General features: G+C 36.7%; 2 protein-coding genes across 2 annotated transcripts; both read left to right on the top strand.

Annotated features, from left to right (window-relative positions):
• The first annotated feature begins 3,910 nt into the window (after positions 1-3,910).
• Positions 3,911-10,910, top strand: LOC144448292 (kelch-like protein 7). The gene is made up of 3 exons (XM_078138482.1): positions 3,911-5,593; positions 7,152-7,189; positions 9,085-10,910. Exons 1-2 carry the CDS (start codon positions 4,438-4,440, stop codon positions 7,169-7,171), a joined length of 1,176 nt encoding a protein of 391 aa, XP_077994608.1. The 5' UTR covers positions 3,911-4,437; the 3' UTR covers positions 7,172-7,189; positions 9,085-10,910.
• Positions 10,911-13,414: 2,504 nt separating this feature from the next.
• LOC144448293 (S-adenosylmethionine-dependent methyltransferase Rv2258c-like) lies at positions 13,415-19,658 on the top strand. Its single transcript, XM_078138483.1, has 5 exons — positions 13,415-13,436; positions 15,656-15,872; positions 17,532-17,743; positions 18,220-18,339; positions 18,585-19,658. The coding sequence occupies exons 2-5, from the start codon at positions 15,682-15,684 to the stop codon at positions 19,151-19,153; spliced, it is 1,092 nt and encodes a 363-aa protein (XP_077994609.1). The 5' UTR covers positions 13,415-13,436; positions 15,656-15,681; the 3' UTR covers positions 19,154-19,658.
• The last annotated feature ends 756 nt before the right edge of the window (positions 19,659-20,414 follow it).

The following is a 20,414-nucleotide window of genomic DNA, read 5'->3' as shown; positions in this document are numbered from 1 at the left end:
GTGTGAATGTTAGTAGAACCATAAGTATTTGATAGGATCATTTTTTTTGTTTTGGATCAACTTCATAGCTCTTACAAACAACTATTTTCCATGCCTACATTTACATGTAAACTGTAATCCTTTAACTCAATGCATCTAACAGCTGTTGGGCACATTGCACTTTTTATGAACTCTGTGCCTTATGCCATGTGCCAGGGTGAGAAATAGTATTATGAAAACACTGTAAGCATCTTAATAATATGTGCTCAAAGTGCTGTCATAATACCGTATTGTAAATAGGTCATGACCAGTGTACACCCTGCTAATGAATGACAACAAATTTTGTGGTGGGTCAAAATGGTAGAAACCTGGTTTTCTTGTGAGTTACCCCCACCACCACCACCACCACCATCACCACCACCACCATCACCACCATGATCAGGGATCATTATATTTTGACGGTTCATAAAGTGTTGCTTAGTCTAGTTTCTATATGTGTAGTTGTTTTCTAATATCTCTCTTTCCACATCTAGTCAAACGGACAAATTCTACCAAAATCTACCAGCTAAATCTCTTGTTTGGGAAAGGGTGAACAGTATGTCAGGAGTAATCTATCAGATAATCACAGACAGACTGACAGTGACAGGCAGTTGTAATTGGTTACTTCATTCAGTTTACTGCAAATCTAACTGCTAGCTTGAAAGTAAGTCATATAAGGATGCGATGACATCATCAAATTTATAGCAATGCTCCAATAACATTAAATTAGTGCTGTTGGTGGTAAGAACAGAATGCTGCACAAGATAAATCCATTTGACTATATGGTGGAGATGAATGTATGTATATACATGTAGATACTAGCATAGGATTTGCTGAGTGTCTGGTGTGTCAAATTGGCTTAGACGACACATCAGTCATGACACTCTTTATGGTCACTCAAGTATGGAACACAATGAAACTAAAAATAGAATACTGTAGGGACAGTCAAACTGAGAAAAACAACCATAACCAGTGTTTATAAATAGGTAAAACTTGCCAAAGTTCCCCAGTTATTTTACCGGGGTTCCCCACCAAAATTATGTTACAATATATATATGGGAACTACGCTAGTTTTACAAGATTTACCCCTTTCCATTACGAATACCAGGTTTCCCACACCTAAAAACACTGATGACAGAACCAACCAACTAACACATTGTAGGCACATTCAACCCCCTGTACTTAATCATGTAACTATGGTTACATGTATCATAGTTACAGTAGCACTTTCCATGGTATGTATGATTATGTAAATAATCCTTTGTCTGAGGACAGATCAGAAGCATGTACTCTGACAGGACAATGAACTCTTGACTCCTGATGATATAATAGCACTTATCAGTAAACATCTTTGTCAGCCTTTCTGAAACAGATACATGTACTGTTACACAGTGCAGTAACTAGGAGAAAATGACTTGTTCTTGATAATGGGCTTCCTTAAACTTGTTAAAGTGGTCATATCCATGAGGATTGGGTATTTATTTTTTATTTTTTATTTATAAAACAATGTTATCATGGCTTCCTACTTGAAAAATCCCTGTAAAATAACCATATGCCAAGTCTGTGTTTGTAACTCAATATATTGCAAAAGAGTGACATGTGTAAAATGTTTGTTATTGTACACACAATAACAAACTTTGTTACTCATTTTTTTAGCATTTTACAATGTATTGAGTCACAAACACATACTTTGTCAATATTTTTTTACAGGGTTTTTTCAAGTAGAACGCAATGATAACATTGTTTTATAAATTAAAAATCCAAAATAAACACCCAATCCTCATCCATATGGCCACTTTAAATATGTAGGAATTACACATTTTCATAAGATTTCTTCATCCTTCAGTTTGTTATTACTAGGGTTCAATACTTTGAGCAAAGATATGGTATCAATTGTGTATTTTCAAAACAGTCAATTTTCATCAAGAAATGTGTCTTTGCATTGTAAATACTACATCCTTTTAATCATGTTTTAAGTGTTGCTATGGAAATATTGCTAGCTCTATGCATGCAATAATTTTCTGCATCATGTCCTGACACACTTTATCCAATGACCTTACTTGGCCCATAAGCACATCAAGACATCTGTTCAGCAGAGCATACTAACAACTCAACTCAGACTTTGTTAAGCATCATTGAATATTACTATATATTGGAGTTTGGTGCTATATAAATCCATTTGATTAATGGCAGTTATTTGTTAATATCTCATTTTTTACAAAAAATATGTAAAGTATTTATTTCAAGTATATTCTAGCACTTCATGAATTAAATATATGATAAAACCTTATTTGGCCTGGATATGGACTGTGGTAGTACGGCTCAGTACAGCTTACAAGGTGGTGTCCTTCTGCTGGATAACCTCGGTCTGCAAAACCCATATGCTGGCCATAAAGATTAATATCATATCATATCATAAATACCCTAGATTTATGTAAATTGCCAACAACTCTGTCATCATTGCCTAGATACAACAGTCCTCTGAGTGGTACAGTATTACTGGTAGTTTATTAAGATATTGACATTCATGCCACGCTATCAGCCAACACTAAGAACCCTGCAGGTTGAACAACACAACGATTTTACAGTCTATATTATTGGTTGAATGTATGTTTATATTTTCATATCCTGTAACTAGCTATACCGATAGATAATAAAATTGTTTAAACATAGGTTTTTTCTTCCATCTGGGATTTTGAAACTGATATAAAGTATTATCTTTTTATACAAGGAATTTGTTTTAAAGATATCTGTTTCTAAATCATAAACAGAGAAAGAGAGCTGTAATTATTTCCCTGATCAACATAATATAATATTATAATGACAAGGTGTTACTACAATGCACATTGTAGTGTAACTGAATTTATAAAGGCCAGTGATTCAATCCCAGGTTCTTGCATTAGTACTATCTTATCCGTGGAGCCGTAAGGATTACAACTGCCGACATCAGACCGTTGACAAATGGAACCTGTTACAAAAAGGAAAAGTAAACAACTGAATTGGATTAATAATACTTTGTTGGAACATCAGAGACTTGTATTACACACCATGGTTTGATAAGAACAGTTTTATGGCCTCGATCTTTATGTGTACATGGAATGCAAGGGGAACTGGAAATTTGTTTGTGAATGTGAACTATCATATAAAGTGGCGATAAACCTTCTTATCATATGATCGAATGTAATACAATTAATTTTCTGTACTTCCAATACATGCTGTGCCAAATGTTATTCATCCAGTTCAGCCGTTTACTTTCCTTGTTTGTGACAGGTTCAGTTCATCCATGGTCTGATGTCTGCAGTTGTATAGAATCATTCTTTTGCTCAGGATCAATTTTTCTATAGCTAATCAGACAATTAGTGAATTACATGTATTGTTCACACCCAAGTTCTAATCCCAAATCTGAAGTAGACATTTTACAGTTTTTACAGTGAAAAAAGTGGGTGTTTGTTTGAGATTTTTTATCAATAAAAATGCCTTCACTTTGTTTTCCTACATAGAAAATGTATGCAATGTGAAATATTATCACTACTTTCACTCCATGCAAGTCTTTAGGCAAATGTAAAATTTATAATCTTTAGCATTATCAGCAATGAGCATGGAGCCCAGTGTTATTATACAGTTTCTGAACATTGGTGGCGCTCTTTACTTTATGCTCCACAGTATATAGTTGGAGCAGCTACATTTGTATACATGAGGTGATTCACCCAATGAGCTAGATGAATACCTTAGATGTATAGAACCACAGAATTTTCTCATAGCAAAGAATCTAGGTATGCAGTATTTTTTATAAAAGTTGTTGATACAGTTGACAAAGATAACCATGTGTTTTGTTTTCTTATAGGTTGACTGCTGATGATGTACACCTGGCAATAAATGTCACGTCATTGAGGGGTATGTTAACAAACCAGTCAATCACAGAATAACCCCTCATCGTATATATTGCCATACAACAGTTAATGTAATTCAAGCTTCTTGAAAAAGCCCACTGAGGTACAAAACTGGTTGATAATTCACACTCATTTACTGAATTGACATGGAACCATTTCCTCAAAATACAGTGTGGATAAAAGTTTGGAAATGTTGTCTAACTGGTATGGATGTCACGAAGCACTTGAGTAGCCCATAAGATCCTGTATATCCTCCAAAAAAACAACATAAGTTTAAGAAGATATTCTCATCACATCATTGACATACAGCATGTACAATTATCCTGCAAGTATCACCATATGAGTTCATGAGTTCATGTAAAACCTTCCTTTGATGTGTGTTCATTCGGTATCCAATCAAACTCAAGCTTTTAAACATGTGATCAACATGGGAATGTCATCTCATCTCATTACATTACAGTCAATGGACATCAGTTTATATACTCTCATTTCACCACTGTTGGTTCAATAAAACAGCAAGCAAGCAAACATGGGTAATGTCACATCATCTCAGCGAAACAGGCGTCATAAACTAGTCATTACTGAATGTGGTCATCACTCGGGTGTCTTAACATTACTTAATCAAATGAGAGAGAATGAAGAACTAACTAACTTCAGTATTCATGTTGCTGATAAAATTATTCCCTGCCATAAAGCTGTCTTAGTAGCTGCCGGTAGTACTAAAATTCAAAAAGACGAAAAATCATGGACCAATCACGATAGCATTACACTAACCGATGTCAAAGCCGAATGTGTCCGTCAAGTCATTGATTACATTTACACGTCAAATATCAAAATTGTTCGACGCAATCTGACAGATATTAAAACCATTGCTAAGAAGTTTGAGCTGTGCTCCTTACTGAAGGCATGTGAACATTTCAGTACTAGCAAACGTTCAAAAATGAGATCTTCAGACTGGCGACATTTTTGCGATGTTAGCAACGCTGAAGGACTGGTCTCCAGGTTAGATGGAATGAGAAAAACTTCTTACTTAACAGACACAGTGATTCAAGTTCAAGGTCGAGAGTTTCCCTGCCACCGTGCTATGCTTGCAAGTTGTAGCAAGTACTTCAAAGCCATGTTCACGAGTGAGATGCATGAGAAATGTTCTACGCGAATCTGTCTCAGTGAGGTTCAGTCGGACATCTTTGATATCTTGCTTGACTTCATCTACACATCAAGGTTTGTGTTACAACCTAGTAACATGCAAGAAGTTCTCGTCACAGCAAATTATTTACAACTACACTCTGATAAGCTATTGGAAATCTGTACCAATTCTCTCCTCGAGAAGTTGACGCCATCAAACTGTTTACAGATACTCGGCATGTCGCCTGCTTTTCTGAGTCCAAGAATTGATCAAGCAGCTGTCAAGATGGTTATTGCTCACTTCTCAAAGTTGTACAAATCGAAGGATTTCCTAGCATTATCCAAGTATCACCTTATCCAAGTAATATCTGATGATAACCTTGACATACACGAGGAAGATACAGTCTTAGATGCTGTTATTAAGTGGATCAGCTGCGAGAAGTCACGAGAATCCGATGCTGATGAGGTCTTGAGTCACGTGCGTTTCCCTTTCATCGATAAAAAGTACCTGGAAACGATGAAGACGACACAGCCACAGATTTTACAGTCTCCAAATGCTAGTAAGTATGTTGAAGAAGACTATGATAAACCACCACTCTCAGCAGAAGCTGGAAACAGCTCTCGTTATACGCCACGACTTAGTCTTACAGTTGACGCCCTTGTAATGATAGGACAACAATGTAGCAGTAAGACAGGCGTCAGAAGTAAGGGCGTTAATGTAGAAACGTATAGACCCGATACCGGGAAATGGAATACGATAGCGTCAGTACCTATGTCTCTAACATCCTGTATAGTGCTTACTCTGAATAACGATTTGTATGTCCTAGGAAAGGAGGATACATTGAGTCTATCGCAAGAAAGTAACGTCTTATGGAAATACTCGCCAATCACTAAAACATGGACACAAAAAGCCCCTTTGAGGATCAAGCGATGGAATCATGCAGCATGTGTATTGTCAGGTCAGATATATTGCATGGGGGGTCTCAGTGTGGGGAAATATCACCTAGATGATGTAGAGATATACAACCCTGATACTGATACATGGAATGAGGGGGTACCACTCCTAGATAGTATGGGCAATCCAATAGCAGTTCCATATGAGGAAAAACACAGATTACTTGTCATAAATGGTGATAGTAGTGTGGACACAATGCATTTCTTCTTACTTGATCTCAATCAGTGGTACTTAATTTCAAAGTATCACCCGCCACCAAACATTGGCCATTTCAAAGCCGCATTTCTGAAGGACTTAGAATTGTACATCCTAGGACTAACCAATGGATTAGAACCATATTTATGGGTGTTGGACATATCAACGATGCAGTGGAAACAATCCATGCAAATCCCATACAATAGTACTAGAAGTGTGGATGTTTTAAGTGCTACAAGGATAGGCAAGAAAGTTTACATAGTGTTGAAGGAATACTTGTACACTAGGTCAGGAGTAGAAGTGTTAGGGGTACTGCTAGATAGCTATGACATCACTACAGAGAGAAGTGCCGTAGTGCAATCATTGCAGCATTTTGGCAGTAACAGACCATGCTGTGGTCTCTCAGTATACAAGGAATACAAACACATTTCAAAAACTTACAGTGATTCATACATATGAATCAAGTATGGAAATTTCACCAAGTATGTCACCCAATATGCTAGGTGGTATTGTACATCCAGTACACAATATTCTAATTTCTAGGTGGATATTGTGTATATCCAGTACACAATATTCTAGGTGGTATTGTACATCCAGTACACAATATTCTAGGTGGTATTGTACATCCAGTACACAAAATACTAATTTCTAGGTGGATCTTGTGTATATTCAGTACACACTATTCTAGGTGATATTGTGTATATATCCGGTACACAATATTCTTGGTGGATATTGTGTATATCCAGTACCTAATATTCTAGATGAATACTGTATATCCAGTACTCAATATTGTAGGTGATATTGTATATCAAGTACACAGTATTCTAGGTGGATATTATATCCAGTGCATATTATTGTAAGTGGATACTGTATATCCATATTCCAGGTGAAAATGTATATCCAGTACACAATATTGTAGGTGTTATTTTGTAATATGTTGTTTCTATGTTTTATCTAAACCTGTGTAGATAAAGCAGACAGTCTTTAGTTTGCTGTATCACTGAAAGTGAGTATATTGTTATTTTGGTCAAACCAAACAACTTACAACCCATAACACTCAAGTAAAGCAATTTCACTCCATACCACACTTGCTTGTAGCAGTCGTGTTAGGTGTAAAATAACACAGTTTCAACAGCAATTTTGCTCATAAGTCCAGTAAGTGGTCATGTTAAACAATCAATCTGTAAAAAAATGTTACTAGGAACTCATCAATGATTACAATGTTTAGATTGAGATGTCTTTAAACAGTAGCTAGATCTGATGGATAGCTCAATATAAAATTAAAACAACTTAGTTGTGATGTTATCTTTTCCTCATTGTACACACAACGAATAAATTGTTTACAATTTCACTACATCAGAAGGACCACTTACTTTGCCTATTGCACCATGCACAAGCCAAGTTATTATCTTTGAACAGAAAATATAGAGTATATACCCTGCTTGTTCTACATCACGGCAACAGGGTCTATGTCACTAGTTCTCGATGCTCAAAATACAAGCCAAAATGTTCCTAAATCACCATTCTTTTAACCTACTTTTGAAAATAAATTTTAAATGCTGAGGCATAATAATATTATTCTCCAATATTGTTCTTCATTCAGTTGCAAATACTTGTTGCCTCAGGTTTTGTTACTACTCATCTAGTGACTCATAGAGACAGTGCCCCTTAGGTCACTTGTCTTTTCCTTGGCTGAATGAAGAAAAACATTGGGGAGTAATATCTAAAACATTGCAATTGTACACTTTATGTGAATGTTATAAATGAGTATGGCATACTATGAAATCACGTTACTTGGGTGTTAAAGGTTGCATAAGCAACAGTAGTGGTATTAAAAAGGGTTGTAGAATTATGCTACAAAGTGGCACAATATGTATTAATCGAGGACCTATTGTCGAGTTGCACTCTACCCAAAGACAATATATTGTTTTGTGCTGTAATAATCTAACAATACTACTATTTGTTCATACAAAGCGGTTTGTGAATCTGAATTGAAATAACAATGAATGATGTTGTGTTTTGTTATAGTTTATGTATTATATAAGGGACGGTCGCACAATGTTGCACAAGCTCAATAAACGAATATCGTTTAGGACAAAACCCTCCCCCTAAATGAACATTTTTGAAAACTGTTTTAATAGAAGTGTGAACATGAAGTTCAGCAATTTGCAATGATGCCATACCCCCTCCCCCTTAACAAATGAAGTTATCTTGTTGAGCTTGTGTGACATTGTGCGATTGTCCCTAAGTTAATACAAGTCACACAGTGCAATATAAATGTATGCTATTTTTCTGTGCTTGCTCACATTTTTAAGCTTGAATAAATATTGTTACTTAACCCATCTCACCTGTGTTGAGTTGTTTTGTCGAATGAAGTTATTAATGTGCAATGCACATGTCATCACTGTGTTGTGTGTCTGTACCTGAGACTAATACAAGAATGAATCAGTTTGTACAATATTGGCCATTCTTGCAAACCAGACCTTATTTTTTCTTCTGTGGCACATCGAAAATAAAAGTATGTTTTGGACTGTGCCATAAAAGTAGATTGTAATTTACAACAATGGTGCATCTGGAACAGTGCTTTAAAAAGAGACTGTGGTGAACGACAATCGTTTTAACACAAATTGGATGAGTTTGGAAGCAGAATGCTGAGAACGTTGCATAAATGTATCACACCCTTAACTCTCTAATATCTGATCTGCAGAATGTATACAAATTAAAATGGCACCAAACATCCAAAGAATTCAATTAATAATTTCAAGTTGAAGTTTACCAGGACTTGTTCTCATTCGGTTTCTTTGAAAATTAGTTTTAACTTTATTGATATCATAAGGGCTATCCATTATGAATATAAAGATTATTACTATCATATCTAAGAATATTATCATTCATTTACAGATGCAAAGAAGACAATCACATTCGGCATTCAAAGTTTTCATAAAATGACACCAGCAACTTCTTGACAATTAAACATTTGAGAGTCTAGAATTCACTCCGTACCACACTCGTTTGTAGCAGTCATGTTAGGTGTAAAATAACAGTTTCAACAGCAATAGTCACAATCGAGTCTATAATATAATATAATATATTAAAGGTAAAGTTTGCCTTTAGTCCCAGCCTTTAGTACACTTGTATTTGTCAAGACAGATTGTTTTTAACATGATGTCATCACCAGAACTTTTCCCATAAACCCTTGCTGGAAATCTGAATAACAGCTGAAACCATATCAAGCACAGTAGGGCATCTTTACAAGATTCTAATGTTGAGTAAGTTACCAAGGTCTGATTTCATCACTCCCATATCATATTCAGTGTGCCCTCTAATGCTTATTTGACATGTCACTGATGCATACCATATCTAGTAACAAACTAAAATTTGGTGTTCCCTTAGTATCTCTTACTATGTGGTGACTCACAAGAAATGTCAGTTTTTCTTATTTTGACTCACAACAACAAAATTTGGCTATCATAAGAGGGCACACTGATCTTGTGTAAGTACTTACCGTGGACAGAAATAAGCCTGACATGACTTCCTTTAAAGCAATACATGATACATATATATATGTACTATTGTGTGGACAGGCCTAGTAGGCACTCCAACAAGACACAGCTCCTGTGTCCTGTATACAGAATAGATCAGTATAAAGTATGATAACCAGTTAGCAATGCAATGCACCACACATTTGTGTTTTGGCAGGATTGTATGAGATTAATACCAAGTCAGAGTGCAGAACATTTGCATGAAAATAGAATGGTAGGAAGATAACAAAAACCCTGAGTTGCATGTGGACACTGAGTGGGCTGCATGGTTGATTTACAAAAATGTTTCCCTTTAGACTGAATGGTTAAGGGTTTAAATCATAACTCCACACATGTGCTGTTTGTGAACATAATATTGGCTGAATGCACAAGAACACAGTGTGGGCTATATGTTAACATGTTATGGACTGCAAGTGGATGATAGTATGCACTGCATGTGGACATGGTGTGTGCAGTGGGCTTGGTATGGACTGTGGACACTGTGTGCTGTATGATGACATGGTATGGACTGCATGTGGACATGATATGGACATGGTGTGTGCTGCATGTTGATATGGTATGGACTGCATGTGGACATGGTATGGACTGCTTGTAGACATGATATGATGCTGCATGTTCACATACTGGTTCAAGTGGACATGGTATGGACTACATGTAGACATGGTGTGTGTTGCATGTTGATATGGTATGGACTGCATGTGGACATGATATGGACTCCCTGTGGATATGGTATGAACTACATGTAGACATGTTATGAACTACATGTGGACATGGTGTGTGCTGCATGTTGATATGGTATGGACTACATGTGGATAGGGTATGAGCATGTAAGCAGATATGGCATTGTCAGCATGTGGACATGGTCGGTTTACAAAAATATTGATGAACCAAACATTTGTATGTGGACATTGAAACACTACTCATTTGTGTAACGAAAGGAAAGCTGTATATATTCATTGATGGACAAGATATAAACCCTTGGCATTAAACAGTCATAACTCAACAAATGCATGTGTTTACATATTTACATGTCCACCTGTATGATGGGACAGTATGAGATAATGATGTAAGAGTAACCAGGAATACATGTCAGAATGTATCAAAAGAGAGTTTTTTTACTTGTAAAGAATTGTTACCTATGCATGATATATTTATAATGTCTAGAAGTACAACATCTGGATGTTTTGTACAGGGACTGAATTATATAAATGTTTTCTTTCCTTTTGCGGTATTAAAGGAACATACATGCACATAAAGATTGTTTTGTGAATGTGTTCATTGCCAGCCAAAAAGGTCCCTTGAAAAGTGAACCACGGCTTAGTTAGTTGTGTATATAAAACAAACAAATATAAACATAAACAACAGCAACATAAACAAACAATAAATAAATACTGACAAAATTAAACATCAACAAAAGACTAATTTAAAGACAAATAAGTATGTTTATGTTTTCCTACATGCGAAGTGGTCACAATATGTACAATTGACATACTAAGAGAGGACAAACCTGTCATTCAATCTACTATTTATGGCAGTTACTGTTCTTTTTATTTAGAACTTTAGAGCAAGTGTGTATATCTGGCAGATGCCATTTGCTTGTTCATGATTGGCTCTGCAGTTGCCTTCACTGAAGTATGGAGGGTTATTTTTGTGTCCCCCCCCCCCCCCGATCTACAGACTGCATGGGCTGGACAAACACGAAACAAAAGACTGACCAGAAACAGTTCTTTTTTACTTTTTTACTTTTGTGTAGCTAATGTCATATATCCATTGTTACGTCATAGACTGTCTCCTAACACAGATTTGACCAGATGAACCCTAGGAATTTAAGTAAAATTGATGAATATGCCTGCCTTTCTTTCTTGTTAGCTTCTCGTGCGGTTTCACAAGACGTTTTCGGTCCCCTAACCTTGACATAGCTTGACCAGCTGCTGAAACGACGGCAAGGCAAATGCAAAGGAACCCTGATGACAACACCCCATGGATTCTACTTCTTAAACTCATTCGTTTCTGGTTTTGTTTCTTTTGATGCCATTGTCGAATTACAATACAACCGATCCATCAGGTAATTTGTATTTTAAGTAATTGCTCCTCTCCAGTCGTATTGTCACAGGGAGCCCAGGAACCGTATTACAAACAAGCAAACAAACAAAACGACAAATAAATAAACAAACAAACAAACAAACAAACAAACATAAAACCAAAAAAGCAAACATATATTCATGGGGTATACTAGACATGTTGTTATACTCAGCACACAAGTGTGTGTGTGTGTGTGTGTGTGTGTGTGTGTGTGTGTGTGTGTGTGTGTGTGTGTGTGTGTGTGTGTGTGATGAGTATAAAAACATATCTAGTATACCCCATGAATATGTTTACTATATTTATTTACTTACTTATTCATTTGTCGTGTGTATGTTTGTTTGTTTGTTTGTTTGTTTGTAACACCGTTCCTGGGCTCCCTGTGGTATTGTGGCTGTTGGAATACCATCAGTGTGCCAAGTGTTGCGTCACAAGTGAGCTGACATCCAGATCACAGGGGCACGTAATAGATTGCCGTTTTCTTATTACTACTAAGTTATTTTATCTAACAAACTTTTTTCAAAAAAGTGTTCCAGTTGCAGTTAGAGCAGCTTTAATTTTACGCCCCCACAAATAAGGTGAGATTATGACCCTGTGTGTGTGTCTGCGCGCGAATGTGTTCATGTGTGTGCGTGCATCTGTCTGTCTGACTGACTGACTGACTGACTCTCTGTTTGACTCTGTCTGTCTGTCTGTCTGTCTGTCTGTCTGTCTGTCTGTCTGAGTATTAGTATCTAAAAAAACAAAACAGATTCAAATGAGATGAAATTGGCATGAAAACTATTTTCGTTGATACATAATTTTATGCTTCATTGTAATGGCTAGAACCTATCCTGCTATTAGTGTATCTAATTTGATAACATGGTACTTTCGTGCAGGGTCTATGCTTTGCTACTGTTTTAGTATCCACTACCATCACATTTATTAATTTATCGAACCAGACAGAGGGGCTTGACATGTACAGTGCAGCTTGCCAGAGAGCAGAGAAGTAGGCTTGGCGAAATTGCAAGAGTAGGGAATATTCGATAGTGGTCTGAGGCCAAAGTTATATCACCCAGTGAATCCACAAGTTGACCAACGAAATATTTGAAAATGTCCCCTTTTTAGATACACTAAATCCCACCCGTAATTATGCCAATGAAGTACCGTGTAAAATACGTGTTGTCGTATTCCATCTTTGGGCTCCAAGTGATTATTACAGCTTATCGGTGTAAATTGTAATATTAATGACAGCTAGGAACGTATACAGACAGCATGATAGTTAAATTCTGGGCAAAAATGGATATTTTACAGGATGGGGGGGGGGGGGGTACTTACCCACTGGTATAGTTGGAGTGTGCCGCCCTGCTGATAAATCCCAGACCCCATGCTCTTATATATTCTTTGAATGTGTATATTTTTTAAAGACTCTTAATTGTCTCTCTTACTCCTCTCGTAAGGCGTAATAGAAGAAATAAAAACTGTTATTAAAACCACTACCTATCTCGGAGGTTATTGGTTATTAACCTCAAACCACCAAGTGGTGGTGGTCTTAGATTAAACAGCCAGGCATACAAATCAGAGAGGGTTGTGGGTATTCTACAGCGTGTGCCATTCAACCGATCTGCAGAATACCGCTAGCCGGGGTACTAGGTAGGTACGTGTATACTTTACACTTTTCTTTTCACATAGTACAAGGAGTACATTGTAAGATACGTAGTGTGATGTTCAGCCCTATCATGCTTCTTAACCACGACTCTACTAATCTACCCAATTTCCCACATCAGCAACCAGATTGGGTTGCAGCGCAGCCAATAAAATACCTTTATGTTCTAATAGGTTTCAAACTGACTATGATCTTTGCCTTTCAATGCTGATTTATGAGACCAGCCACCTAATTTTACGTCAATAGTAAACATAAGTTTCCTGGCCAAAGTCTAGTATTTTATCAAGTACAAACAATTAACAAGTATCACCATAATCTGTCTATTTTGATTTTTCTAATCTACATAATAATGACCTATGTTTAAACTTCTAATCACAAGGTCAAGGAGTGACCTAAATCCTTTTGATCTAGCAGGCACAGTCCCATAGAATAGTACAGACGATAAGTGCTGGCTGATAGCGTGGCACGAACGTCTGTATCCCGCTTGCGGGCAATACGTATACATCATGTACAATAGACAATAATAGTGGAAAAATAAACAACAAGGCGGAGCGGCGTTGCTTATCTTTCCACCGGTGTCTATTGTATACTTAATATGCCCGATAAGTTCTGGCAGGATTAGCCCACAGGAGGCACTTGTTTATCGAGATATGTATCAGAACATTTCTATCAGAATACAATAAAATGTCGATAAGATCGATAATATTGACGTATTTAGCCAACTGTATATAAAAGGGCTAAAATTACACTTGTTTCTATGATCGCGCAAGTCCACCCACAGCGCTTGTTGTTATTTCGCGGTGGTGGACTTGCGCGATCATAGAAACAAGTGTAATTTTACTTCTTTCAACATAAACATTTCGCTAAATACGTCAATATTATCGACATTTTATTGTATTCTGATAGAAATGTTCTGATATATATCTCGGGAAACAATCGTCTGTGGATTAGCCTCAGAATCTCAGACCATAATGGTCTGAGGATTAGCCCATCTCACCCTCGCTAGACTAGATTAGGACACAGACAAGTACTTGCCTGTGATTAGGATAAAACATAGACCCTACCATAGACCCTCCACCAACGTGGAGGGTCTATGACCCTACACATTTCGTATAGGGTCTATGGGTAAAGTACACACCGTGTCACCCCTTGCCAGGTTGAGTGGTGATAAAGTACACACTGTGTTGTCCCTGCCAGGCTAGGTGATGATAATACTGAGATAAAAGTGTACACATTCGGATGGGGACGTACGGCATGCACGTTGCAGCGAGACGTATCTTATAGTCTAGTTCATATGAAGACCTGTGTAAAATTCGGTTTGTTTTTTTGTTGTTGTTTTTTTTAATTAATGTTTACCGTTTCTTTGAAAGGTAACAGTTATGCCCCACCCCTTAAATATTTTACTGTGCAGTCACTACTACAGCCATGGTGCAGTAGTATGACTTATTTTTCTCCGTCTGTAATTTTGGCAAACCATTTTGGTCCGGGCAAGACTCTTGCATTTCATCTTCAGACCATGGAGGCTTCCCTTTGGTGAGGGTCTATGTTCAGACATATGGTTTGTGACTTTGCTTGAGGGACAGCTGTTTTTACTTGAACTACAAATGTAAGGTCAATCCCCTTTGTCTTACACTATCCATTACTGATAAGAGGAGCAGGAACACAGACAAGGAGGTGGTTATCACTCTGCACAAACTTTAATATTAGCTCCGGTAGAGCACAGACAAGTAAGAAACAGATTGAGTACAGACTTGTCTGTGGGTAGATGACTGTTAATCCTGTATATGTCAAACTATGGCGCATCATTGGGGCCTTTATTATGTACAACTTATTTGATTCGAGGAGCCAAAGAAGTTGTCGAGGCAAATACGTTATCGGGGAGCCAAAGAAGTTGTTGAGACGAGTCAAATAAGTTATCGAGGAGCCAAATAAGTTGAGACGAATCAAATAAGATGTCGAGGTGCCAAATAAGTTGTTGAGACGAATCAAATAAGTTGTACATAATAAAGGCCCCAATGATGCGCCATAGTCAAACTCTGAGTCAACATTTTGACAGCTAAAGGCATATATGGAGGTACATGTGTATCATGCATGTATTAATAAGACATTTGATTGATTTACTGTTTACAGTTGATCAATAAACAATACCTTCGATATAGCTGGGGGTGTTTTTTTAAATTCATTTTTATTCATTTTTTCGATATAGCTGATTTGTATCATCAAAATCTGACAATGGCATCAAAAGAAGCAAAACCAGAAACGAATGAGGAGTTTAAGAGTAGAATCCATGGGGTGTTGTCATCAGGGTTCCTAAGTATTGGCCTAGCAATTGGTTCAGCAGCAGGTCTGTTTCAAACTATGTCGAGGCTTGGGGAACCGAAAACGTCCAGTGAAATTGCACGAGAAGCTAACAAGAAAGAAAGGTCAGTTTGGCCTATATTGATAGTTTGATTCCCAAACACTATGGGTACCGACGAGTGACTAAAGACGTCCAAGTGAAATCCCAATCTATCAAGTGTTGATTTTCGACGAGTTTCAAAAAACGAATGTCCAAAAATCGATATCAAAATCCAAAAAACAACTTCATAATTACAATGTCATGTATTTATAAATGTTGATTGCTTAAAAACGTTGAAATTACGTCAAAAAACGAATCATGTCATCTCTGGATAGATTTGGATTACACTCGGACGTCATTTAGTCACGCACCTGGTACGTTTGTAAAGATCTTGAAAGGGTGCGTACGAGTGAATGAAATCCGTTGTATCGCACATTCTTAAGACTACAAAGTAGGCAACTCACATTCTTCAACCAGGGAATGGGACGTCAGGTCACTGCTGAGTCTCAAGGCCATAACAATATATGTACTTTCCTGGCTCTTTTATTACAAATTTATTTCTATTAAGAAGGTGCACATAACTTTCTGAAAAGTTTAGTAGGCCTTAATCCGGAGTCGGCCATATAAGAGCTACTCCACATCCCTGCTGTGGATATTGAGTGGTCCAAAGCCGGAAACAAAATTTCAAAAAATCTTGAAGAAAAAGTTTTCTTATCCTTTTTAAAATCCTGAATGAAAATTTAAAAGAAATCACAAATAAAATGAAATAAAATGAAGAGTTGAAATGTTTATAAGACAAATTATATTTAAAAAGCGGAGAAATATATTTAAAAATAAAATCGTACAACTAAAATAAAAAATTCAGGAAATAAAATGCAAATTCAAAATTTGTACTTTTTGGCCTACTCGACTTGCCATATATTTCGAGCCCCTGTGACTGGATGTTGCGTTTGTAGTAAACTGAACGAATTTACCAATTACAACCACCTGCCAGTGTGTGGTTGATTATGACTGACATGCGCTGTCCATCATTTCCCCAGCAGGACATTTAGTTACATTTTCAATGAAATGTGTCCGTTTGACAATATGTGTAGAGAGAGGTCGTATGAAGCGAAAATGACTACACGCATAGTAACTTAGTCTGAATGCCACCGTGGTTTCTAACTAAACCACGTCTAGTCAAAGTCCCTCAATCAACACAAACAGTTGTTCATCCAATCAGTGAACCCCAACTATTATAGTGACGTAAACAGTGTATAAGTAGCATCCTGAGCTGACAAATATACCATATTTGGACATTACATAACTGCCCCAATAAACCCTAACTTTATGAGGGACTGTGTTAGTGGTTAGAATTTCTGGTTGATTAAAAATGACATTATGTTAATGACTGTGTGGGTGGCTGTGGATGAATTTTAAATCGCATCTCGGGACTTCTAGAGTAACATCTTCGACTATACTGTCAGTGGAAGTGTAAATCGTAACGTTACTGTATAGGAACTAAACTAATAGTAACTAGAGTACCTGTTCACAAAACCGTTACTAATGACGATAGTTTTAATGAAAATGAGCATTCAAACATCACACATACGTCAGTGTATGTAATAAATTATATGGTTGAAAATAAACAAATCATTGCAATAAGACATTAGAATGAAAACCTGTAACTATATAAGAGATTTACCATAGTCTAGTGTGAGATGTTCTAAGTAACAATAAAATCGTGTTTTGTTGTTTTCTGCAGATATGTACGAGAGTGGCTTGCAGGCATGGTCACTGGGAGAATCATTGACTACAACCCTGAGGAAGAAACTTATTTTATATCTCCATCACGTTTGGACTGTCTCCTTGGGGGACAAGCACACGCAAATGTTTCCAGATTAGTGCAAATGGTGCCTGGAATGTGTGAAGCTTATAACGATGTTTTACATTGTATGGATCCTGAAGGACCTAGTGGTAAAACCTTACCTGCCTAATGTGTGTGTGTGTGTGTGTGTGTGTGTGTGTGTGTGTGTGTGCGTGTGTCGTCTCAATCGATATTGGTTATAATGTTAGTACTTATCCGAATACAAGTTTGATATGTAAGTAAGTCCAGTCTTTTGGAAAGGGATGATAACAGCTCCGATAATGCCTGGAAATGCTCATGTAACTGTGTAACTATATACCAACTATACGATCTTCTCAATCGAAATAAGGTCAAGCATGAAAACTGAGGGTGTCACAAAATTGACGCCCTCAACGGCAGGATAAAAAAATCACGCCGCTGTTTGTCAGATGAACTCAACATGAACACTTGCCTTAAAAACGAATTTCTTTAACCGACTGACCTAATATTTCTAAGGTGCTACGATGAGAAACAGAATTAAATATGGATGCCCGAAGGATGAGACTGCGATTCAGAATCTAATTTATTTTTTAAATATACTTTACAGGTGTTCCTTATTCTGCTTATAAGAGTTTTAGTCGTTTAATGAACGAAATCTCAATTACCAGATTTTCTGGCAGTGTTCCTGACTTCATTAGAGATATGGATGACGTCATGGCAAACTTAGGTAATACCAAAATTTAATCATGCAAGTTGTATCACTGTATTTAGATCCTTCTCCGATTACCACCCATCATCGAAATGTAAATAACATAATTCGTACTGCACGAGAACTACTTTCCCATACTTATTTGTACTTTGCACTTCTAAATAAATAATATCCTGTCCAGTTGATACAGTTAAAACAATCGTTATCAATGCCAACACATGAATAATCGCACACTCACTGGACTGTTTTCCTTTTTATTGCAGAATCTGGTATCAGTGTCTGTGATATTGGATGTGGCAAGGGTACAGCTATTCTCGAATTAGCGAAAGCATTCCCAAAGAGCACCTTCTATGGCATAGACTTCGCTGAAGCAGAAATGCAGGAAGCACAGTTGAAGGCAGCTGAGTTAAAGCTTTCAAATCTGACCTATTGCTGTTACGATGCTGCCAAGCTTCCCTCTGATTGGTCAGAAAAATTCAAGCTTCTGCTATCTATTGATTCAATTCACGACCAGGCTCGTCCTGATTTGGCATTGGAAGAGTGTTATAGAGTGCTCAAGAGTGAAGGGTATTTCATTGTGATAGATGTTGATAGCCACACTAAGTTATCCGATAATTTAGATAACCCAGGAGCTTCTATTTTTTATGTTGCCAGTTTGATGCATTGTATGCCAGTGTCTTTATACTTTGATGGTGGCTTTGGTCTAGGCAACATGTGGGGAATGGAGAAAGCAGTTTCCATGTTTGAAGACGCAAAATTCACTTGTGAACGGCATTTTCACCTGGAAGGCACTGCAGAGAGAGTTTTTGTGTGTAGAAAAATATTGAAATAAGAATGGGCCAGGATTTTCACCAACAATATATCTAAGAATAAATATATAAATAACTAAATTCTTACTACATTGAAGATTAATTAACTTTTATTTTGATTCCCATGCATATTTATTCAAATTAATCATTTCATCTATTTCTATAGTTGGCATTTGAAGAAAGGACTACCTCTGTGGTAAAAATGTGTGTATAATTGACGATACATGTTGGAAACTAATATTGAAATAAAATATTACATAATTATTGTATACTTTGCTATTTGTTGTACACTTGAATCTATTCTGAACACGTGTACATGTTTTCGATCTATGATAAGTTTAACAGTGTTACCATCATAACTATCCAGCCATCTACTATGTTTTGTGTCTAGCACACTAGTCCCCTTGGTATATTTTTCTTTTGCAAATGATGTAATCTCATTAACTGTGTATAGCAATTCAGATTATGCAAAAAATATGTCTAACTGTACGGGAGTTTTTGTGTGTAGAAAAATATTGAAATAAGAATGGGCCAGGATTTTCACCAACAATATATCTAAGAATAAATATATAAATAACTAAATTCTTACTACATTGAAGATTAATTAACTTTTATTTTGATTCCCATGCATATTTATTCAAATTAATCATTTCATCTATTTCTATAGTTGGCATTTGAAGAAAGGACTACCTCTGTGGTAAAAATGTGTGTATAATTGACGATACATGTTGGAAACTAATATTGAAATAAAATATTACATAATTATTGTATACTTTGCTATTTGTTGTACACTTGAATCTATTCTGAACACGTGTACATGTTTTCGATCTATGATAAGTTTAACAGTGTTACCATCATAACTATCCAGCCATCTACTATGTTTTGTGTCTAGCACACTAGTCCCCTTGGTATATTTTTCTTTTGCAAATGATGTAATCTCATTAACTGTGTATAGCAATTCAGATTATGCAAAAAATATGTCTAACTGTACGGGATGTTGTAGAATGTGCCTCGGAAATAAAAATTTGCTGTAACAATGTTCATGCATATTGTAGATGCTTTTGTGGTATTTTGTTCTGAAAATTGTTGCGCTGGCAATTGATTCACACACACACACACACACATATATACATACACAGACATAACACAATGCTACAGATTTTCCATTCATTCAAGTCTTTGTTGCAAACTGGCTATCAAGACTGTGGGGACTGTCAATGTTCTCCCAATGCACAGTACCTATAAGCTGTGCAAATAACCATCCCCAAAAGCTGAAATATCCTC

Source organism: Glandiceps talaboti, chromosome 17 (genome assembly GCF_964340395.1).
Source record: "Glandiceps talaboti chromosome 17, keGlaTala1.1, whole genome shotgun sequence".
NCBI lineage: Eukaryota > Metazoa > Hemichordata > Enteropneusta > Spengelidae > Glandiceps > Glandiceps talaboti.
The sequence above is the reverse complement of the archived record's forward strand: the minus strand, read 5'-3'. Positions and strand labels throughout refer to the sequence as shown.

Excerpts from the sequence above, each read along its gene's own strand:
- LOC144448292 (XM_078138482.1), top strand. The coding sequence starts at position 4,438 with ATGGGTAATGTCACATCATCTCAGCGAAACAGGCGTCATAAACTAGTC. Across the intron at positions 5,594-7,151 it reads TTTACAGTCTCCAAATGCTA|ATAAAGCAGACAGTCTTTAG; the intron begins GTAAGTATGTTG and ends AAACCTGTGTAG.
- LOC144448293 (XM_078138483.1), top strand. The coding sequence starts at position 15,682 with ATGGCATCAAAAGAAGCAAAACCAGAAACGAATGAGGAGTTTAAGAGT. Across the intron at positions 15,873-17,531 it reads GAAGCTAACAAGAAAGAAAG|ATATGTACGAGAGTGGCTTG; the intron begins GTCAGTTTGGCC and ends TGTTTTCTGCAG. Across the intron at positions 18,340-18,584 it reads TGACGTCATGGCAAACTTAG|AATCTGGTATCAGTGTCTGT; the intron begins GTAATACCAAAA and ends TTTTTATTGCAG.